Source organism: Mirounga angustirostris, unplaced genomic scaffold, assembly GCF_029215605.1.
Source record: "Mirounga angustirostris isolate CCGP_5_RB_7025 unplaced genomic scaffold, mMirAng1.0.hap1 SCAF_5, whole genome shotgun sequence".
Classification (NCBI taxonomy): Eukaryota; Metazoa; Chordata; class Mammalia; order Carnivora; family Phocidae; genus Mirounga; species Mirounga angustirostris.
In genome coordinates, this window is record NW_026991713.1 from 172,720,734 (window position 1) to 172,740,153 (window position 19,420).

Consider the following 19,420-nt stretch of genomic DNA (forward strand, 5'->3'; position numbering starts at 1 on the left):
AAAATGGGCAAAATGCCCTGTCCTTCTGGGGCTTGCGTCCTTCCCAGGGTGGCAAACGGAGAGGAAACAATCGACAATAAATAAACAGGATATACAATGAAATGAAACAGTACCGTAGAAGGTTGAAGGACTCGGGGGGGAAGGGGGGGAGAAAAAGGACAGTAGAGTGGTTACTTTTCTCTCCAGAATTTGGATAACTTCGCTCTTATTCATGCCTCCCTTCTAAGGAGGAGGGATAAACCTCTTTTGCCCCAGGGCCAGCCCGGCCAGGGGCTTTGCCTACTCCTGTCACTGCTGCATCCCAAGTGAGGGACGGTGACTAGGTTCCAGGACTAATTCTCTCCTTTGTTCCTTTAGCCAACAAATATTTACTGAACACCTGATCTCGGAAGGCTCCATGTGAGTCAGAACTGTCCTGGGGAGGAGGGGGCTGCGTGTGAATAATCTAGGTGAGAAAGTGACCCGGGTCGCTGGCGGGGACAAGCGGGTCTGTGTGCCCTGCATGGTGCCCTACAATCTCTGTGTCCTGCCCCACTGGATTCGGGGGGCTGTTCCCTCTCGCCTTGCTTTGGCTGTTTTCTGCCAGGAAGCTGATGGACTGTCCCTACCTTAGTGTTAAGGGGAGACAGTTCTCTGTGTCTGAGGGGGAGGAGACATTTTCTGAGTTGATCCTTGAGCAAAGTCAAGGCCAGAGAGCCCCATTCCCCTGCCCTCAGCAGTGAGGAGGGATGCTGTGACCATCTGTCCAGTCGTGTGCCCGGCCTGGGACACGTGGCCGTCTCCCCACCCCTACAGTGAGGCCTCGGCTGCCCTTACAGGGAGGTTGGCCTCACCCCGGCAGCGCAGTTCAGGGGAGAGAGGCCCCTTGTGGCTGTGACCATGGCATCCTGCTGCAGACCCCAAGGCCTTGGGGGAAAGGGAGTAGCTCCACCATCGCTGGGGCTGCCTTCTCAACCGCGGAGGAGGAGAGACCCAGGTCTGAGGGAGGAGGCTTGGCCACATGGCTAGGAACCCCAGGCCGTGTGTATCTGACCGCAGAAGCAGACGCTCCGCCTTGGGGTCTGGAGCTGGGAACAGGCCGTTCTCCCCACAATCACCGCTCACATGGACCTGCGCCCAGCCCCCTCAGCTGCTGAGTCATGCTCCCCGGGGTTCAGGGAGGCGCCGGTCCAAAGCCGGGCTGAGTCATTCGATGATGAATTGTGGAATTCTTATTCAGGCTGTCACCGCAGCAGTGGTGGGCCCTGACCCCCACCCCCTGCTTCCCCACCAAGCCACTCAAAACATTCTCTCCTCAGCTCTCTTTTCTTCTCCATCTTGCTCCCCCACCCCGGCCAGTGAGCACCAGACAGTGGGATGCTCATAAGTATCTCTGAGTTTCCCTTCCTGTGTCTAGATTCCAGACCTGTTATAGGGACAAGGGCCTGGTCTGTGAGCTTAGGAAAGAAACTCCGATCTCATTCCATTCAGCTGTCATTGATGAATGCAGGAAGAGGGACATAGGTTCGGGAGTCAGGGCTGGTTGGAGTCAGAATCCAAATCTACTTATAACAAGCAAACCTCACCATCTTCAGTGTCCCTGTCTGTCAAATCATGTTAACGATTCCTACTTTGTAGGAGTTGAGGCTTCTGGAAGCCGATGGGTAGGAAGCACAGGTAGGGGGGCGCTCTGTAACTGCTATTCTATCTGTATTCGATGGGGAGGCCAGAAGTTGTGCGGGTTAAGCTCCTTCCCCTTCTGGCTCGGCAGAGCTGGTGGCAAGGGGGCAGGAGTACCTCGAGGGGCTCTGGACACTAGGTCAGAGTGGGTGGGGTTGGCTAGTAAGCAGACAATCCTAGAGCCCCAATACCTCCCAGCCCTGTAGGGCCCACCGTGCATGCTGGAAGGTGCCCACAGATGCCTGTTTGGTTCCTCCAAACCAGAAACAAGCAGAGACTGGTGGTGGGCACAGCCACCCTGACCTGGGCCCCTCGTCCACCTCCCCCTACCCCACCCCTTCATTCAATTGTACCCCACCTGAGTGTGCCCACATGCAGGTCTGCCGAGCCAGGTCACCTGCTGGCTCCCACCAAGGGTTAGCCTGGAAGATCCACATCTCTGCCCAGAGGCCCCCTCTGTCTACAGGCAGGAGTTGGGGGGGACTGAGGGGGACAACAGATGGTGACTGTGGGTCACCCTGCTCCTGTAGTGTCCCCCAAGGACTGTGTGTTGGCATCTTTGGAGCTACAGCAGGGGAAGTCATGATATCTGGGCCCTTTGCTCTCTGGTGTTGACTGTTCCCCACGGCCACGAATCCATCTAACAGAAGGGTCACGTTTTTTCAAAAGAATTTATTAAGAAACAGGAGAAAGATAGGAAGTACACGAAAGAATGAAAGCTTCCCACGCAGATTCTTCAGCCCAAGGCAACTAAGAAAACTTTGCTGGGCTGACACCATGGGTACCGAGGTCCCGATTCTGTTTTCAACCCCGTCTCTCTTGGCTGCTAAGCCAACCAGTTCAGACTTTCTCCGGAGACAAGTCAGGTTGTCTTCCCAAATCTCCCCCAAACTCCTTCTTAATCGCCTCTTTATATAAAGACCCTTCTCTACCTGGTCCTGAAGGCTCCTCACCTGGGGCTTCAGGTGAGGTCCTGCCTTGATCCCACTGTACCTACTCCACTCTCCTATCAAAGGCCATCCGTGGTCCCTGGAAAACCTATTTTTGCTCCTGTCCTGACCCATTTAATTAAATTATATTCACGAACCAGTTGGGCAGTCTGGTTCTGCTATCTTTAGTCAAGTTACCTATTTTCCTAAGTCTGCATCTGAACTTGACTTTTCTCCTGCTAGGAACATCTTCTTGAACACACCCTGGCAGCTCTCTGCCCCAGCTAGTCCAAAACCACTCCTTCCCCACCGCCCGAAGTGGACCTCTGTGCCCTGTCCAATCTCCCATTTCATTTGCAGGATAACTATAATCGTCAGCTGCCCTGTCACAGACAGATGGTCAAACACCTTGTCCTTGGCACCCACCTATCGAATCCTGCCCAGCCCAGATCACCAACTTCACCCATTTCCTTGGAAGGTTTCTGACTTCCCTCTCAGACCTCTACCCTTCTGGAATTCTATCTCTGTAACATGTATTAGAATGACATGGCTTTACAGATACAGTAATAACAAGATTACAATGACAGGAGAGCTAGTCCCTCCCAAATTATAGTTCCTCTAAATTATCAAAAGATCGGGCCATGCTTGCCATTTTGAACTTTTCCTAAGTGTCTATGGTTATCAGTCCTTCATTGGCACAGGCTGGTTCTCACCTGGCTTTCAGAACAGCACTGAGTCTTAGCAAGCTGGCCTTTGGTCCCTTCTGCTCCTACAGTTACACATATGGCTTCTTCAAATAACTGCTACAAAGCAAAACAAAACACCTCCTCCAAAGGAGAAACAGGTAACAATGCTACCCGGACCTTCTTGAGCTTAACCTCACAATATGTGCGTATAACACCCCCACGCAGGCTTACGCCAATGGAAGAGTTTGTGTTAGGTCAGCACAGGTCAGCTAAGCTTGTTCCGAACCCATACCTCGGATTTGAGCACTTCTCCGTGCTTCTCACCCAGTACTCACAAACAACCCCGAGAGGTGGGCATGGTGCCTACTGTGATCCCCGTTTTACTGATGTACTAACTGAGGTTCAGAGAGGTTAGGAAGCTAGCCAAGATCACACAGCTATTTCGTGGAGGAGCCAGAGGTCTTTGGTACCAGGTCTCTGCTACCTCATTCCCTTCCCTTTATTAGACACAAAGACTATGGAAGAGGTTTTCTACTCCCTCTCTCTACCCGAATGGCATGCTTCTTTCACCGGTATACGCACAACTTGGAAAGTTCCAAACACAAAATGGAATGATTGATCAAGTTAACTGTCATAGTCAAATGTGGGTGTGGGTGTGTGTGGGGGGGGGTTGTATCTTTCAGGATGTTCCTGATTTCTTAACATCTGTAGTTTAACCAAGAACTTTCTCGCCGTGCTGTGTAGGATCCCTAAATCACAGTTAAGGTGCTGGAGATTTTACCCCCAAATTATGCTCAATGCTGTACTTTCCTTCTGTTTCACCTTTTGCCAGTGTTCCATGCCTTGCTACCCCTGCCCTTCAATGAGGAGAAGTTAGTACTTGGTCAATCTTCCAATGCCCGGCCTCCCAGGATCCCTACAGCTTCCTGGAAAGTCATGTGGTCCCTATAGCTCTGAAGCATCTATGGGATTCTCTTCTTGCAGCCAAGTGATATTCCCATGGTTCCCATGCAGCTCTGCAAAACTGTTTTTCTAACCCAAAGGTATAGGATCCCTTAGAGCCTATGACTCACCAGGTCCCCCTTCACACACAAGCAAGACACCCCAGTCTCATCTCTTTTGTGACTCAGCTGGGCCACCCCCTGGGAGGCATATGGTGGCCTGTGTCCACAGTGCCCCCTACCAGAGATTTCCCACAAGCCAAGGTTTTGGACAACTTGATTAGCTGGGGCTTGGACATCTGAGGTGGGAAACCTCTGGAAAGTCTTATTGCTGTCTCGTGCTTTTTCTAGATACTAATTCTTTTCACAGACGTTCATTGAGCACCTACTATGAGCCATCACTGTGCTCTCTGCAAAGAGAGCTGCAAGGAAGAGAAGACATTGTCCCCACCCCCACACAACTCACCGGATACTAGTTGGTTCCCTAGAAACACCACTTGGTCTGAATTAGTTGGTGAATTCAGCAAGACCTTCCCTTGCCTTGTGGACACTCCACAATGATCTGATCACCCCGGAGGACTCCCTGACCTCTGCATACCTCCCCAGGGCAGGGGCAGGTTCCTTGGTCAGTCACCAGGCAGGGCCCCCCCTCTGATGGCCCTTCCTCCCTGCCGGGGGCCCCGGCCAACTGGGAATTCTCCTCCAGACTCCTGCCTCTCCTTCAAACAGCCAGTCTCGTTTGCTCTAACTGACACATTCATTTGCAAATCCAATAGCTATTCTCGAATATCATTTATAGAGGTGTATGTTTTTGAAGGAAATATTCAAGCATACATGTTATTTAATGGTCAATTATAACTGAAGTAGAAATGTGCATATATGAGAAACAGCACGAAAGGACCAGAACCCAGTCTCCCAAATCACTATTTACAAATGTTGAACCTATTTCCACTCGATAACTATTCAGACATAATTTTACCTTGTGGCTATCATGATGTGATCATAATTCCAAATTCTCTCTCTCTCTCTTTTTTTTTTTTGCTATGATTGCATCACATAGCATCATATTCTTCAAAATAGTTTTCATAGTTGTCATATGTGAAGGTAATAGCTCATGGTCCTAATAGACCACAATCTACTTGGCTGTCCCCCACAGCCAAGCAGTTTCCAGTCGATGACTGTGATATAGGAGTGGCCACAAATATCTCTGTGCAAATACTTTCTTTCTTTTGAATTATTTTCCCAGAATGTATTCCCCAAAGTGAGATAACTTAGTCTTATAGTCATTTCTTTCTACCTTTGTCAAGTATTGCCAAACGGCTCTCCAAAAAGCAGCGTTCCATAGCGCTGGGAGTCTATCACCCCATGACAAAACTTTTCAATGTATTTTTGGCGAATGCAAGGGGTTGGCTTTATTTGATAGTCTCCTGGTGCTGGCCTGTTTGTGTTTCCTCCTGGGGGCCAGCCTGTTGGGTCTTTTGAACCAAGTACATCTCTTGGTCACTGTTTCTACAGGAGGCTCAGCTCTTACTCAGACCAATTCTGCATAGTTTCCTCCTCTTAACTGGTTTCCCTTTCATCTTTCATTATTTTTTGCTACACAAACGTTTGAAGTTTTTATATAATTGAATTTGTCTGCCTGACATTGACGATTTCCCCTATCACTTCAACGAACAAACAATGACCTCTTTAGAAAAGGGGTTTCTTTTCCCCACTCCGAATGCCCTGCACTTTCCCTCCGGACTTGTCCAAAATCCCTCTGGTTCCCATGAACATTCCCTTGTCCACGATCCCTACATTAAATTCCCTTTGGTCCTCATGCGACTGCTCCTGGCTCAACATGTCCATGGCCCATGCAAGAGACCTGCGGTCCCGGCTCACCTCCAGCGGAATCCTTCCCTGCGGATTTCATTCCTCCATCCAGCCCAGCCCCACTACTGACTTCTCAGGTTTTCCAGCTGCTTTGGACCCAGAGTCCCACACCTGGCCTCCACAGTTAGGGTGAGGTTGTTGTCCTCAGCAACAATGGCCTACCTGAGGGCAAATCCCTTCACCCTTTAGTTCAGCCAAATGAAGGCCAGATTTTCTCTGTACTTTGCTGGGGGACACTATGACCCGAGGAGCCTCTACTTCCCGGCTGTGGCCATGTCAAAATCTGAGGCCTCATGCGACCTGGCCTATCTCCCTGTTCCAATCTGAGGGGAAGCTGGGTTCTCAGCTCTCTTCCAGAAGGCACATGCCTGACATACCTGAGCCCTTCTTGGCTCCGGGGATTCCTTCTGCCAAAGCTCCCCGACCCCCCTCTCTCCCCCAAAACACATTCAGACTCTCCCTGGGCCATTCCATCGGGAATGGTTTCGAAGAACACTTAACGAATTTCAGAAACCTGATCTATAAGGGCAGTGGCGACGAGGCAGTCACCCACAAAAGCAGGAGGCACGGAGGCGCCCTCCTCCTCTGCTTCTGAGAGCTGGGGTCACAACACCGCCCTTGGTCCCATCCCTGCACCCCCGACGAGGGGGTTAGCAGTTTGGCACTTCACATTGAAAGGTTGCCAGGCCCTGCCCTCCGGGAAAATTGCCCTCAGCCACCACATCCCATGGCCAACTCGCCTCCCTTGTCCCTCCCTGCAGCCCTCCCCCCTCCCCTCCCCTCCCCTCCCCGAGTCCCTCCCCAGTCCTAGCCCTTTAACTATCAGGAGGGCGGACCCGAAAGACGTGGATGGTCCCATTACTGAGGGACACAACCAGGTGCCTGCCGTCCACCATGGTGGTCACCCTGGGCTTTTCCAGGCCATGATAGGCTGTCAGGAAGTCGCCGAGCAGTGACCCCTTTGGATCCAGGATCACCACCTTGTTGACCTCGCGAAGGGTCAGAAAGATGTAGCCTTTCTTATCCACAGACACAGAGCCTGGCTGGCAGCCGTGCAGGCCCGGCCCCCGGTACTCCCCGATCACCTGACCCAGCCCATCACAGACCACCACGCTATTCTGCTGCCAATCGGACCCCACAAAATTGCCTTGGGGGCTGGCGGTCAGGAACACCAGCGCCCGCAGGCCCCTGTTGGCCTTGCCCCCCGGGATGAACCGGGTGGCCAGGCTGCCTTCCATGTTGTACACCTCCACGTGGCCCGACACGCTGACGGCCACCCGGTCCCCGCTCGGCATCGCAGCCACGGCATGGCTAGCCTGGGAGAGGCTCAGGGCCCGGCGCCACTGCACCTCGCCATCGGGGCTGATGAGGTAGAGCCTCGCGCCCGCCGAGAAGGCCACAGCCCCCTGCAGGGCGGCCACGCTGCAAGGGGAGCAGCCCTCGGGGACAGGCACCGCGCCCCGGTAGTCACCACTGAGGGAGAAGCGCTTCAGTGCCCTGTTCTGCTCGTCGGCCACCAGAATCTCCCGGGGGCCGAAGGGACAGAGCCCTGTGATCCGAGGAGACCGCTTGTCTCCAGGCATCCGTGTGGGGAAACTGCAGGAAAAAATGGGCCTGGGGAGGAGGCCGGAGCCCTCCAGGTTTAGCCCAGGTGCTGGGCTGGGCTCCCGGGAAATTGACTTGAGCCTGCCTTTGAACTTCCTCTTCTTGTTGGATCTGCTGCCCCTCGGGGTCTGGGCTCCTTCGTCTTCTAGGGGTGTCTGGGCTCTGCCCTCTTTTGGGGTCTGGGCTCCATCTTCCTGGGGTGTCTGGGCTCTGTCCTCCTTCGGAGTCTGGGCTCCATCTTCCTGGGGTGTCTGGGCTCTGTCCTCCTTTGGGGTGTAAGCTCCATCCCTGCTCTGGGGCTGGATTCCACCTTGTCTCTCGGACTTCGCTCCATCCTGTGTGCGGTTCTGAGCCTCATCCCCTCCCTGGCTTCCCGCTTCATCTTTCCCACAGTCCTTCTGGAGCTGGGGCTCGTCAAAGGAGAGCCGTAGCAGGGGGCAGTTCTTGTCCAGGAGCCCAGGATGGAGCTCCAGCTGGGGCAGCAGGCAGGGGGCCGGCCCAGGCATCCGGGGGCAACCCTGCAGCTGCCGGAGCCTCTGGGCAATCGCCCCTTCCAGCGAGAGTATCTCCGCCTCGCGGCCCAGGCTGAGCACCCGACGGGCGAAGGCGGCCGCTGCCCTGGCCACCTGCTCCCGGCTCTCCAGCTCCCCCAGTCTCTCCCGGGCGGCCTCCTCGGCAGCCTCCACGTGGGCCCGTAGCTGCCCCAGCACCTCCTGCTTCTGGGCCAGGAGGGCCCGGAGGACCCCCTCAGTCACCTCCTCCACCTGGGTCCCCACTTTAGCCGCCTGCTCCCGCAGCCGGGCCAAGGCTTCCTTTTCCACCGTCCGGGCGGCCTCGAGCTCGGCCAAGCTGTTGTCCACACCAGCCAGCAGGTCCTCCAGGCCGGGCCTCCGGGCACGCACGGCCTCGGCCAGTGGCAGGCACGGGTGGTCCAGGTGGGGGTCCAGGCGGCACTCACGGCACAGCAGCTGGGAGCAGGGCTGGCACAGGAAGCGCAGGGCCTCCCCGGGGTGCTGGGGGCACTGGGCCGCCTGGCGCTCCCGGGCCTCCTCGTCGTACCAGCCCGCCCTGTAGCCCACCAGGTCCACCACCCGGTGGTTGTGGGTCTGCCGGGTACAGCGGTGGCCGTCGGCACATGCCTGGCACAGGTCATCCGCGCAGTCCAGGCACCGGGCCGTGGCCGGGCCCCCGGTGCCCGCCCCCCCGACCAGGGGACACAGCGCACAGGCGGGCTTCCCCGCGCGCAGGTCTCCGCCAGCCCGGGCCCTCACCAGATCCAGGAGCCCATTGACGAAGAAGTTGGTCTTGAAGGCGGCCACGCCCGCGGGCGGCAAGGGCACGGTCTCACGGCACTCGGGGCAGCGGAGGTGGCCGCCGTCGGCCAGCTGGGCCAGGCAGCCTTGGCAATAGGTGTGCAGGCAGGGCAACGTTTTGGGCGCGCGGAGCTGCTCCAGGCATATTTTACAGGCCAGGAAATCGCTGCTCAGGGCTTCCAGGAGGGAGGGCGAGGATCCCTGGGAAACCATGCTGCAAGCGAGCGGTCGGGGTCAGAGTGCAGAGAGGGGCCTCCCCCGCGGCCCCTCCAGCCTGCCATCCTGCCTCTCCGCCCCCCCCGCCCCCAATCCTCAAGCCCCTCCAGGTCTGGGGATCTCACCTGAATGGCCAGGAAATCTTCTTCTGGTCTCCCAGGGCCTGTGGCCGCTTGCTCTTAAACTACGTAGCCGCCCGGCTCTGTGCATACATTCAGCGAAGAGGCAAAAAGTAACCGCCTGGTGCCTAGTACTGTGAGAAAGGACCCGACCAAGAAGCCCAGGCTTAGGGAGCGGACAGGGTAATGATTAGCACCCCGGGGTTGGCGGGCCTGTAGCAAGTGTGATTTGAGGCCTGTGTGAGGAGTGCTGAGGTCCAGCCGGGGGGCAGGTGCTGGGGTGGGGGCAGGCAGAGAAGGGACGCAGGGGAGAGTCCAGGTGGGCAGAATCACCTTGACTCCTGGCAGCTTGGGCAGGAAAAGGGGGCCACAGTTCCTGCAGCCCCCCACACGGGTCTTCTTCTAGACCCTGGGAGCAGCATCAGGGGTGGTGTGGGCCCTACTTCCTGCCAGACTAACTCAGTAGGGGTTCTGGAGCAGAAGGAAGGAAGGCTGTGGGGAGGGGGCTGCCCTGCTGTCCTTCCAGCTGCTAGACCTCGGGGTCACCAGGCCCCGTGCCTCATCGCCTAGAGGCCTTTCTGCCTGTCCGGCTGCAAGGGGCCTCCGCTTTCTTAGAAGCCTCAGAGTTGTGTGCATCCATCTGTGACTCCCCCCCACCCCAGATGCCAGCATAGTGGCAAAATCCTCCAGGAAGAGACTGGCTGTGGGAGGGGGGTCCCCCCAAACTTCTGGGGAGTGGGGGCCGGAAGGAGAGGCCACAGAGTGAGAGGGGGCTCTTTCCCAGGGCAGGTCAAGCCTCTGGTCCCAGAGTGGGGCGAGGTGGGGTGCTCCCGCCCACCCTCTCCTCTCCTCCCGCCTTCCGGGTCCCTCCCCTCCCCCTCCCTCTTCCTCCCGCTTCCTTCCCCCCACTCCCTCCAGCTCAGCTCCTCCTTCATCTGCCCTCCCCGGCCCTCCTTACCAAGCCTGAGCTGACCTTGGGCTCCAGGACGGGGAGTGGGAGTCCCCCCCGAGGCCTGGACGCGGCTGAGGCTGGGTGCCTGAGAGAGAAACAAAACTGAAACTAATGGTACTTCAGCAACTTCCGTCCCCAGCCCGGGACACCGACTTGCTCGGCCTCAGGCCCCGCCTTCTTCCCTACCCCAGCCTGGACCTCTTCCTCGGGAGGGGGGGCCTCCACCCCTGGTCGCGGGGCCCCTCCTGCAGGCCCCGGGGGGGCTCGGTGGGCCTCCCCGGGTTGGCCTGCCCGGATCTACCGGATCTAGTGTCGGATCCGCTCAGCCAGCCAAGTGTGTTTGTCGCGCACACGCAGAGGAACGGCCTGAGGACACTTCCTCTGAGGGGGGACATTAGAGATCCTCCGTGATCCAGAGCCGAGTCCTGGGGCCAGGTCTCCCGGTGAAGCAGCGTAGCTCCAAAGCCAGTCCTAGGTGGGGCCCTGCATGCCACAGACCTTTGCTGAGCCTGGGGAGAGGCGTGGCAACCAGATGAGGAGCTTTGGAACTGGCTTAGGGAAGGCTTCCTGGAGGAGGCATCGCTTGAGATGAGTTTGAAGAGCACACAGGAGTTTGGGAGGAAGAACGTTCTGGGAATCGGGAACAGCAAGTCCGTGGGTATAGAGGAATGAAATACCCCAACCCTTCCCAGTGGCTCTAAGTGATTTGGGATGGTTTATGGGAAGCGGACATGTGTGAGGGGCAGCAGATGAGGTTATAGAGGGAGGCAGTGGCCAGATCGCAGGGGACCTTATGTTCTCCATGAAGGAGTCTGAGTTTTATCCAAAAAGTCAAAAGAGACCAGTGAAGGATATTTCCCCCGATATCTTATGAAAAATCTGAAGCGCAGAAAAAGTGGAAGGAATTGCCACAAACACTAATATACCTACCACTTAGGTTCTATAGTTAAGATACGATGGTTGATTTATTCGCCATCTATCCGTGTATGCACCGCTCTGTTCACAGTGACCCCGGGAGAGCTCACTGTGGCAGCAGGGTCCAGGGAGAAAGTGGAGGGGTCTGAGCTGACACGTGGCCGCAGGACAGAGAGGAGGGTGGAGGATGGGATCCTTATTTGGGAGCTATCATTGAAGGCCACGAAGCCAGCCACAGCGCTGGTGATGGGCGCTGGGGAGGGAGGCAAAGGAAGGAGCGCAGGCTTTGCAGGTCTGGAGGTCAGAAGGGAGGGTGAGGCTGGCGACACCCAGGCTTGTAACCTCTCTATACTCCTCTGTGGTTTTGATGAGTCACTCAACAGTGCCCAAAGTGAGAAGAGCAGAGCTGAGATGGCACTATGGGGGACCAGACACTTAAGGGCCATGGGGGAGGGACTGGGGCGTGAAGGAGGCTGAGCAGTAGCGGTCAGAGAAGTCGGTGGAGATCCAAGAGAGGGACGATCACAGGTGCCACGCCGGGGAATGTTGCGCGTCCAGAAGGTGGAGGTGGTCCGTGAATGCTGCAGACCAGACAGTCCAGCCAACAAAAGGACGTATTGGTACAGGGGTGTCCACAAATGTATGCACACACCTGCACATGCATATGGCCTCCGTGTGTGCTTCTTTGTGCACGCTCAGGAACCATTTGCCAGACAGCATGCCATGCGCTATGGAGCGTACGGAGATAAACAGGATATATTCCTCGCCCAAGAGGAGTTTTCAATCTAACAGCGGAGGTGAGAGTTTTACATGTTGCAATAGCAGACAGCAAGGCAAATGCCAAAATGATCATCACAGTGGCTTCTTTTTATTGGGTATTTAGCATGAGCTTGGCACAGGGTGTCGAAAACACAACCTGGTTTAATCCTCACAATCACCTGTTGGCATAGGTACGTACGGTTATCGCCTCCACTTTACAGATGAGGAAGCTGAGTTACAGAGAGAATAAGTCCATCCGCCCAAGGTCGTAGCAAGTGCTATACCAACACGAGAGAGGGAGAGTGTGATTTCTCCCGGAAGGATGGTGGTGGTGTGGGAATCCGGAGGGCTTCATGGAAGAGGCAGCATTATCATGGCCGTCCTACCCTGCCTCGGCAAACATTGAACAGTTGCTTAAAGTGCCTACGGTGTGCAGCCAAGAAGACAGTTTCTTCCCCGGAGAGCAGACTCTTAAGCTAAGGGATAACTCACCTCCAGCCAAGTGATAAACGTTACCACAGAGACACACGTGGGAGTGGGGTGTGCAGATTCTCCCTGATGCTGGGGGTTCCTCAAGATAACTCCGGGGTGGGCAGGCAGAACAAAATTAAAAATTACCTGCCTCGATTCCTAGAAGGTCTTAGGGGAACAAGTCATCATTTGTAGGATTTTCATTAAGCAAGTTTGAGCTTTGTTCTGTAGGTGCTTGGAGAGGGTGAGCTGAGCAAAGGTTTTTAATCTTATTTATGCAAATAATAAAGATCATCTAAAGTAAACTTTATTTTTTTTAAAGATTTTATTTATTTATTTGACAGAGAGAGAGAGAGACAGCGAGAAAGGGAACACAAGCAGGGCGAGTGGAAGAAGGAGAAGCAGGCTTCCCGCAGAGCAGGGAGCCCGATGTGGGGCTCAATCCTGGGACTCCAGGATCATGACCTGAGCCGAAGGCAGACGCTTAACTTCTGAGCCACTCAGGCGCCCCTAAAGTAAATTTTAAAACACTCCTAGCATCATTGTAACAAAATAACTTTTTTCCTGTGCTTATTTCCTTTGGTCTCTGTCCCTATGAATAGATTTTACCTCAATTGTATTCATAGTGTGCTTATACTTTTTGTTTACTTACATAACTTAATGTTATGTCAACATATTCTGTTGCTTTTTTTTTTTTAAAGGTTTACTTATTTATTTTGCGGGGGAGGGGCAGAGGCTGGACGCAGGGCTCTATCCCAGGACCCTGAGATCATGACCTAAGCTGAAACTGAGAGTTGGACACTTAACCGACTGAGCCATCCAGGTGCCCCAACATTTGCTGTGTTTCTATACATTCTTCATAGTTATTATTGTTAACGGCTGCATAAATTATATGCTGTAATTTACTTAACTATTTAGAAATATGCCGGTAAGCCAGCTTCCCCCCTTAGCAGATTCCATGATATAAATAATGATGTAAATATTCCCATCAGGGCTGATTTCATGCTACCAATAATTTAGCAACTGGCTGCAAAATTCCCCAAATTTAACAATGAGCTCTCAGGAGCCAGTCGTCTTTGGAAGCTTTTAGAATCTTCTCTTTGTCCCCCGTGTTCTGAATTTCACAGTGAGTACTGTCGTGCTGAGCATTTATTGGGTTCTTTCGGTCTCAAAGCACGTTTCCCTTCAGGTCTGGGAAATTCTCCTATGTTGGGGAGGATTCTCTCCCCTCCGATTTCTCTAATTTCTCCTCTGTTTCCCGCTCTGGAACTTCCACCGTTCAGATGCTGGACCTCCCAGAGGGGTCATCCAATTTTATCTTTTCTCTCATTTTCCATTTCTGTCTTTTTGACTACTTTCTGGGAGATTTCTTCAACTTAAGCCTTCTAACCATTGTGTTTTTCAAATTTGCTGTCACAGTTTTAATTCATGAGTATCCTATTTTTTTTTGTATCTGATTTTTACTGCATGGATCCAGGATCTTCTCCTACCTTTCTGAGGACATGAATGTATTGTTGTCACGTGCGTGTACGTGTGTGTGTGTGTGTGTGTTTCCTTCACTTTGGGTGGTTTCTGTTTACCCCCAAGTTACTGTTTCTTCTTTCCTTCCCTCCCCCACCTCTCCCTCCCTGCCCCTTCCCTCCCTCCCTCCCTTCCTTCCTTCCTCTCTTTCTCGGTGACTGTACTATTTATTATTTTAAATTTTATTTTATTTTATTTTTTAAAGATTTTATTTGTTTATTTGACAGAGAGACAGCAAGAGAGGGAACACAAGCAGGGGGAGTGGGAGAGGGAGAAGCAGGCTTCCTGCGGAGCAGGGAGCCCGATGCGGGGCTCGATCCCAGGATCCTGGGATCATGACCTGAGCCGAAGGCAGATGCCTTAACGACTGAGCCACCCAGGTGCCCCTATTATTTTATATTTTAAAATTAGCATTCTGAGATATAATTTACACACAGTAAAAATCACCTATTTAAGTGTATGGTTCAGTGAGTTTTGACAAATGTGTATCGTTAATAATTACCAACACAATCATATATAGTACAATAATATAAAAATAAGGAAATTGACATTGAGACAAAACCGTTAACCAGAGTGTAGACCTTATTCATTTTTCACTGTGTGTGTATGTGTGTGTGTTGTGTATAGTTATATGCAGTTTTATTACAAGTGCAGATGCATGTAACCACCAGCGTAATCAACATCCAGAACTGTCCCATCAACACAAAGAAACTCCCTTCCCCCACCCCTAACCCCTGGCAGCTGGTGAGCTGTTCCTCATCTCTATAATTTTGCCATTTCAAGAATGTAACATAAATAAAATCATAAACTATGAAACCTTTGGAGATCCACTCAAGTTTTTATACACACGTCAATAGTTCATTCCTTTTATTACAGGATAATATTCCATTGCTTGGGAGTTCCCTAGTTTGTTTATCCATTCTCTTGTTGGAAGACATTCAGATTGTTTCTCGTTTGGGTTATTACAAATATAGCTACTATAACCATTTCTCCACTGGTTTTTATGTGAACCTAACTTTTTGTGTCTCTGAAATAAATGCTTAGAAGTATGAATTCTCAGTTGAGTGATAAGCATCTGTTTAATTTTACAAGAAACTGCCCAACTATTTTCCAGTGATTGTACCATTTTACCTTCCCATCAGGAATGTATGAGAGATTCCATTTCTCCACATCATCACCAGCATTTAGTATTGTCAGATTTCTTTATTTCAGTTCTAATAGGTGTGATATTTCACCATGGTTTTAGTTTGCATTTCCCTAATTGCTAATGACGTTGACCATCTTTTCAAATGCTTATCTAACCATCCATAGATCCTCTTCAGTGAAATATGTGTTCTTTTGCCAGTTTTTTAATTTGATTTTTTTTTTTAAAGAGGGAGAGAGATGGAGGGGAGGAAGGGAGGGGCAGAGGGAGAGGGAGAGAAAGAATCTCAAGCAGGCTCCATGCCCAGCACAGAGCCTGACGTGGGGCTCAATCTCACAACCGTGAGATCATGGCCTGAGCCAAAATCAAGAGTTAGATGCTTAACTGACTCAGTAATTTCTCAGCAGATTTCTCAACAGTCTTTTCCAGTTTTCATTGTGCAGGTCTTGCACTTCTTTTGCTAAATTTGTTCTTAAGTATTTTATTCTTTTTGATGCTTTTGTGAGTGGCATTGTTTTTTAAATCTCATTTTTGACTGCTTATTGCTAGTTTATGGAACCATAACTGGTTTTTATATTTTGATCTAGGATCGAATGGCCTTGCTAAACTCACTTATTAGTTCTAATACTTTTTTTCTCTTTTTATAAGTTCCTTAGGATTTTCTCCATACAAGGCCATGCCATTTATGAATAAAGACAGTTTAATTTTTTCCTAGGGTCCATTTCTTTAAAAGTAATCTGTATGCTTTTAATTTTTTTCTTTCCTTTTTGTACTGGCTAGAATCTACAGAAAATGTTGAGTAAGGGTGGTAAGAGCAGACATTCGTGTCTTGTTCTTGGTCATAGGAGAAAAGTAGTCAGTCTTTCATCATTAGGTATGATGTTAGCTGTATGTTTTTAGCAGATGTTTTTTATCAGATTCAGGAAATCCCCTCTATTCCTGCTTTGTTGAGAGTTTTTTAAAATCATAATGAGAACTGAATTTTTCAAATTCTTTTTCTGCATCAGTTGAGATAATCATGCGTTTTTCCTTTGTTCTATTAATGTGATACATTATTTTTAGAGTTAAAGCAATGTTGCATTCCTAGAATAAACTCCATTTAGTCATAGTGTATAATCATGTTTATATGTTGCTGGATACAGTTTGAAAATATTTTGTTAAAAATTTTTGTGTCTGGGGGTGCTCTTCCAACTGGCTGGCTCAGTGGGAAGAGCATGCGGCTCTTGATCTTGGGTCATGAGTTCGAGTCCCATGTCGGGTATAGAGTTTACTAAAAATAAATAAAAACTAAAAAAAAAATTTGTGTCTATGTTCATGGGTCATATTGGTTTATTATTTTATTTTCTTGTCATGTCTTTGTCTGGCTTTGATATCAGGGTAATATGAACCTTATTAAGACAGGTTGGGAAATGTTCCTTTCTCCTGTGTTTCCTGAAAGGGTTTATATACAGTTGGTATTATTTCTTCCCTAAAAGTTTGATAGAAGGGTGCCTGGGTGGCTCAGTCGTTAAGTGTCTGCCTTCAGCTCAGGTCATGATCTCAGGGTCCTGGGATTGAGCCCCGCATCGGGTTCCCTGCTCGGCCAGGAGTCTGCTTCTCCTTCTCCCTCTGCCCCTCCCTCCACTTGTGCTCTCCCTCTCTCTCTCAAATAAATAAAATCTTTTTTTTTATGATTTTATTTATTTGACACAGACACAGCGAGAGAGGGAACACAAGCAGGGGGAGTGGGAGAGGGAGAAGCAGGCTTCCCGCCGAGCAGGGAGCCCAATGTGGGACTCCATCCCAGGACCCTGGGATCATGACCCGAGCCGAAGGCAGACGCTTAATGATTGAGCCACCCAGGCACCCCTCAAATAAATAAAATCTTAAAAAAAAATACTCCCACCATGACTGATTTCAGGCTATCGATGTGAGGCCATTGAACACAAAGTTGGGGAGGGACATGCACCATTGGACAAGCTGGCTCTAGTAACACCACTTTCTGTATCTTAGCAATTGTGATATTTGTGTTTGTCTTTTCATTCAATCCCAGATATTTTCTAATTTCCCTTGTGATATCTTCTTTGACCCGCAGGTTATTTAGAAGTGCATTGTTTAATTTCCAAATATTTGGGAATTCCCAGATGTCTTCCTTTTGTAGATTACCAATTTAGTTCTGTTGTTGGAGAAAATACTTTGTATGATTTTAATCCCTTGAAATTTACTCAGACTTGATTTATGGCCTAGCATGTGGTTTATCTCGGACAATGTTTTCTGTGTGCTTGAAAAGAATGGACACTCTATTGTTGCTGGGTGGAGTGTTGTGTATATATATTTGTTAGATCAAATTGGTTGATAGTGTTGTTCAAGTCTTCTTTTTTTTCTTTAGGTTTTTTTTTTTTTTAATTCATTTGTCAGAGAGAGAGCACAAGCAGGGGGAGCGGCAGGCAGAGGGAGAAGCAGGCTCCCCGCTGAGCAAGGAGTTCGATGCGGGACCCGATCCCAGGACCCTGGGATCATGACCTGAGCCGGAGGCCGATGCTTAACCGACTAAGCCACCCAGGCGCCCCTACGTTTACAATTTTTGTATCTTCTTCATATCATTACGAAGTGTTCTTCTTTGTCTTTATTTTTGCTTTAATTAAACAAATTTTAATAAGAAATTGATTTAAACAACAATATACTTGACTTAAAAAGAAAATTACCTGGGATCCTCTAAAAGTAATTTATCACTGTGATACACACACACACTGGACTATTACTTGGCTATAAAAAAAGAATGGGATCTTGCCATTTGCAACAACATGAAGGGACCTAGAGGGTATAATTCTAAGTGAAATAAGTCAGTCAGAGAAAGACAAATACCATATGATTTCATTCATATGTGGAATTTAAGAAACAAAACAAATGAACAAAGGAAGAAAGACATAAACAAACAAACAAACAAACAAAAATCCCAGACTCTTAAATATAGAGAACAAACTGGTGGTTACCAGAGGGAGGTAGGTGAGGGCATGGGTGAGATAAGTGAAGGGGATTAAGAGTACACGTATCCTGATGAGCACTAAGTAATGAATAGAATTGTTGAATCACTATATTGTACACCGGAAACTAGTATAACCCTGTATGTCAGTTATACTGGAATTTTTAAAAAGATTTTATTTATTTATTTGAGAGAGAGAGAGAGCATGAGCAGGGGGAGGGCAGAAGGAGAGAGAGAAGCAAATTCCACACAGAGCATGGAGCCCAGCATGGGGCTTGACCCCAGAACTCCAAGATCATGACCTGAGCCGAAGTCAGAGGCTTAACCAACTGAGACACCCAGGCATCCCAGTTATACTGAAATTTTAAAAATAAATAAATAAATAAATACATATTTTCTTTTACTGAAAAATATTTATAAATAAAAGTAATTTATCACTACTTAAAGATATTGCCATATATATAATATAGCTACGTAGAAAAAAAAGTTGTACATTTGTCTTTGATTTTATAATGACAAATGAAAACCACTGAACTTCTCCTAATAAGATATGCAGGAATTTTTTTTTTTTAAGATTGTATTTGTAAGTAATCTCTACACTCAGTGTGGGGCTCTAACTCATGACCCTGAGATGAAGAGTCACATGCTCCACCAACTGAACCAGCCAGGCGCCCCCAACATATGCAGGGATATTTTTGTTATTGTTTTTGTTAAATCAGAGAGAGCTAATAACTTATTGGAATATAAAATTAGAGCTAAATGAGCATGTTTCTAATGGAGAAAGGGGGTATTTTTACAGAAACAATACTTTTCCCTAATTCCTCTCCATCTGATGTTGATGAAAATCCATCATTGGCCAGTTAGTTAAAAACAACAACAACGGGGGCGCCTGGGTCTGTTAAGCGTCTGCCTTTGGCTCAGGTCATGATCTCGGGGTCCTGGGATCGAGCCCTGCGGCGGGCTCCCTGCTTGGTGGGGAGCCTGCTTCTCCCTCTCCCTCTGCCTGCAGCTCCCCCTGCTTGTGTGCTCTCTCTCTCTGTCTGTCAAATCAATCAATCAATCAATCTTTAAACAACAACAACAACCAAGCAAGATGCTTGTGTATTTGCCCCAGTCACTTCATGCACAATAAAGGAATGGAGGAGAGCAAATGAAAGAGCAAATGAAAGAATAGGAAAACTATTCAAGATGTAGTGGAGCCAAATTGCGGATTTCCAGTTGAGAACATGTTCTTGGCCTGTGGGAACAGAATTCTGGACTAAAGTAGCAGTTAGTAGATACTTCCCGGTCACTGTGGGAACACGCCAACTGTACCTTTGTCATTCACAATAGGTTTTCATTAGCTTACCAAGTGGC

The 19,420-nt window shown here is 50.0% G+C and overlaps 1 protein-coding gene across 6 annotated transcripts; it reads right to left on the reverse strand.

The window, feature by feature from the left end:
- Window positions 1-2,311: 2,311 nt before the first annotated feature.
- Window positions 2,312-10,762, reverse strand: TRIM56 (tripartite motif containing 56). Of its 6 annotated transcripts, none has more exons than XM_064593209.1 (4): window positions 10,594-10,762; window positions 10,299-10,377; window positions 9,347-9,423; window positions 2,312-9,219 (listed from the first exon to the last, which is right to left on the reverse strand). In XM_064593209.1, the coding sequence occupies exon 4, from the start codon at window positions 9,216-9,218 to the stop codon at window positions 6,903-6,905; it is 2,316 nt and encodes a 771-aa protein (XP_064449279.1). In that variant the 5' UTR covers window position 9,219; window positions 9,347-9,423; window positions 10,299-10,377; window positions 10,594-10,762; the 3' UTR covers window positions 2,312-6,902. The 6 variants fall into 6 exon arrangements, with proteins under 6 accessions (XP_064449279.1, XP_064449277.1, XP_064449275.1 ...); XM_064593207.1 differs by having other exon boundaries at window positions 9,347-9,474; window positions 10,314-10,377; window positions 10,594-10,761; XM_064593205.1 differs by having other exon boundaries at window positions 9,347-9,474; window positions 10,594-10,761.
- Window positions 10,763-19,420: the final 8,658 nt, after the last annotated feature.

What these genes read in the sequence shown, in the direction of transcription:
- TRIM56 (XM_064593209.1), bottom strand. Translation starts at nt 9,218, where the DNA reads ATGGTTTCCCAGGGATCCTCGCCCTCCCTCCTGGAAGCCCTGAGCAGC.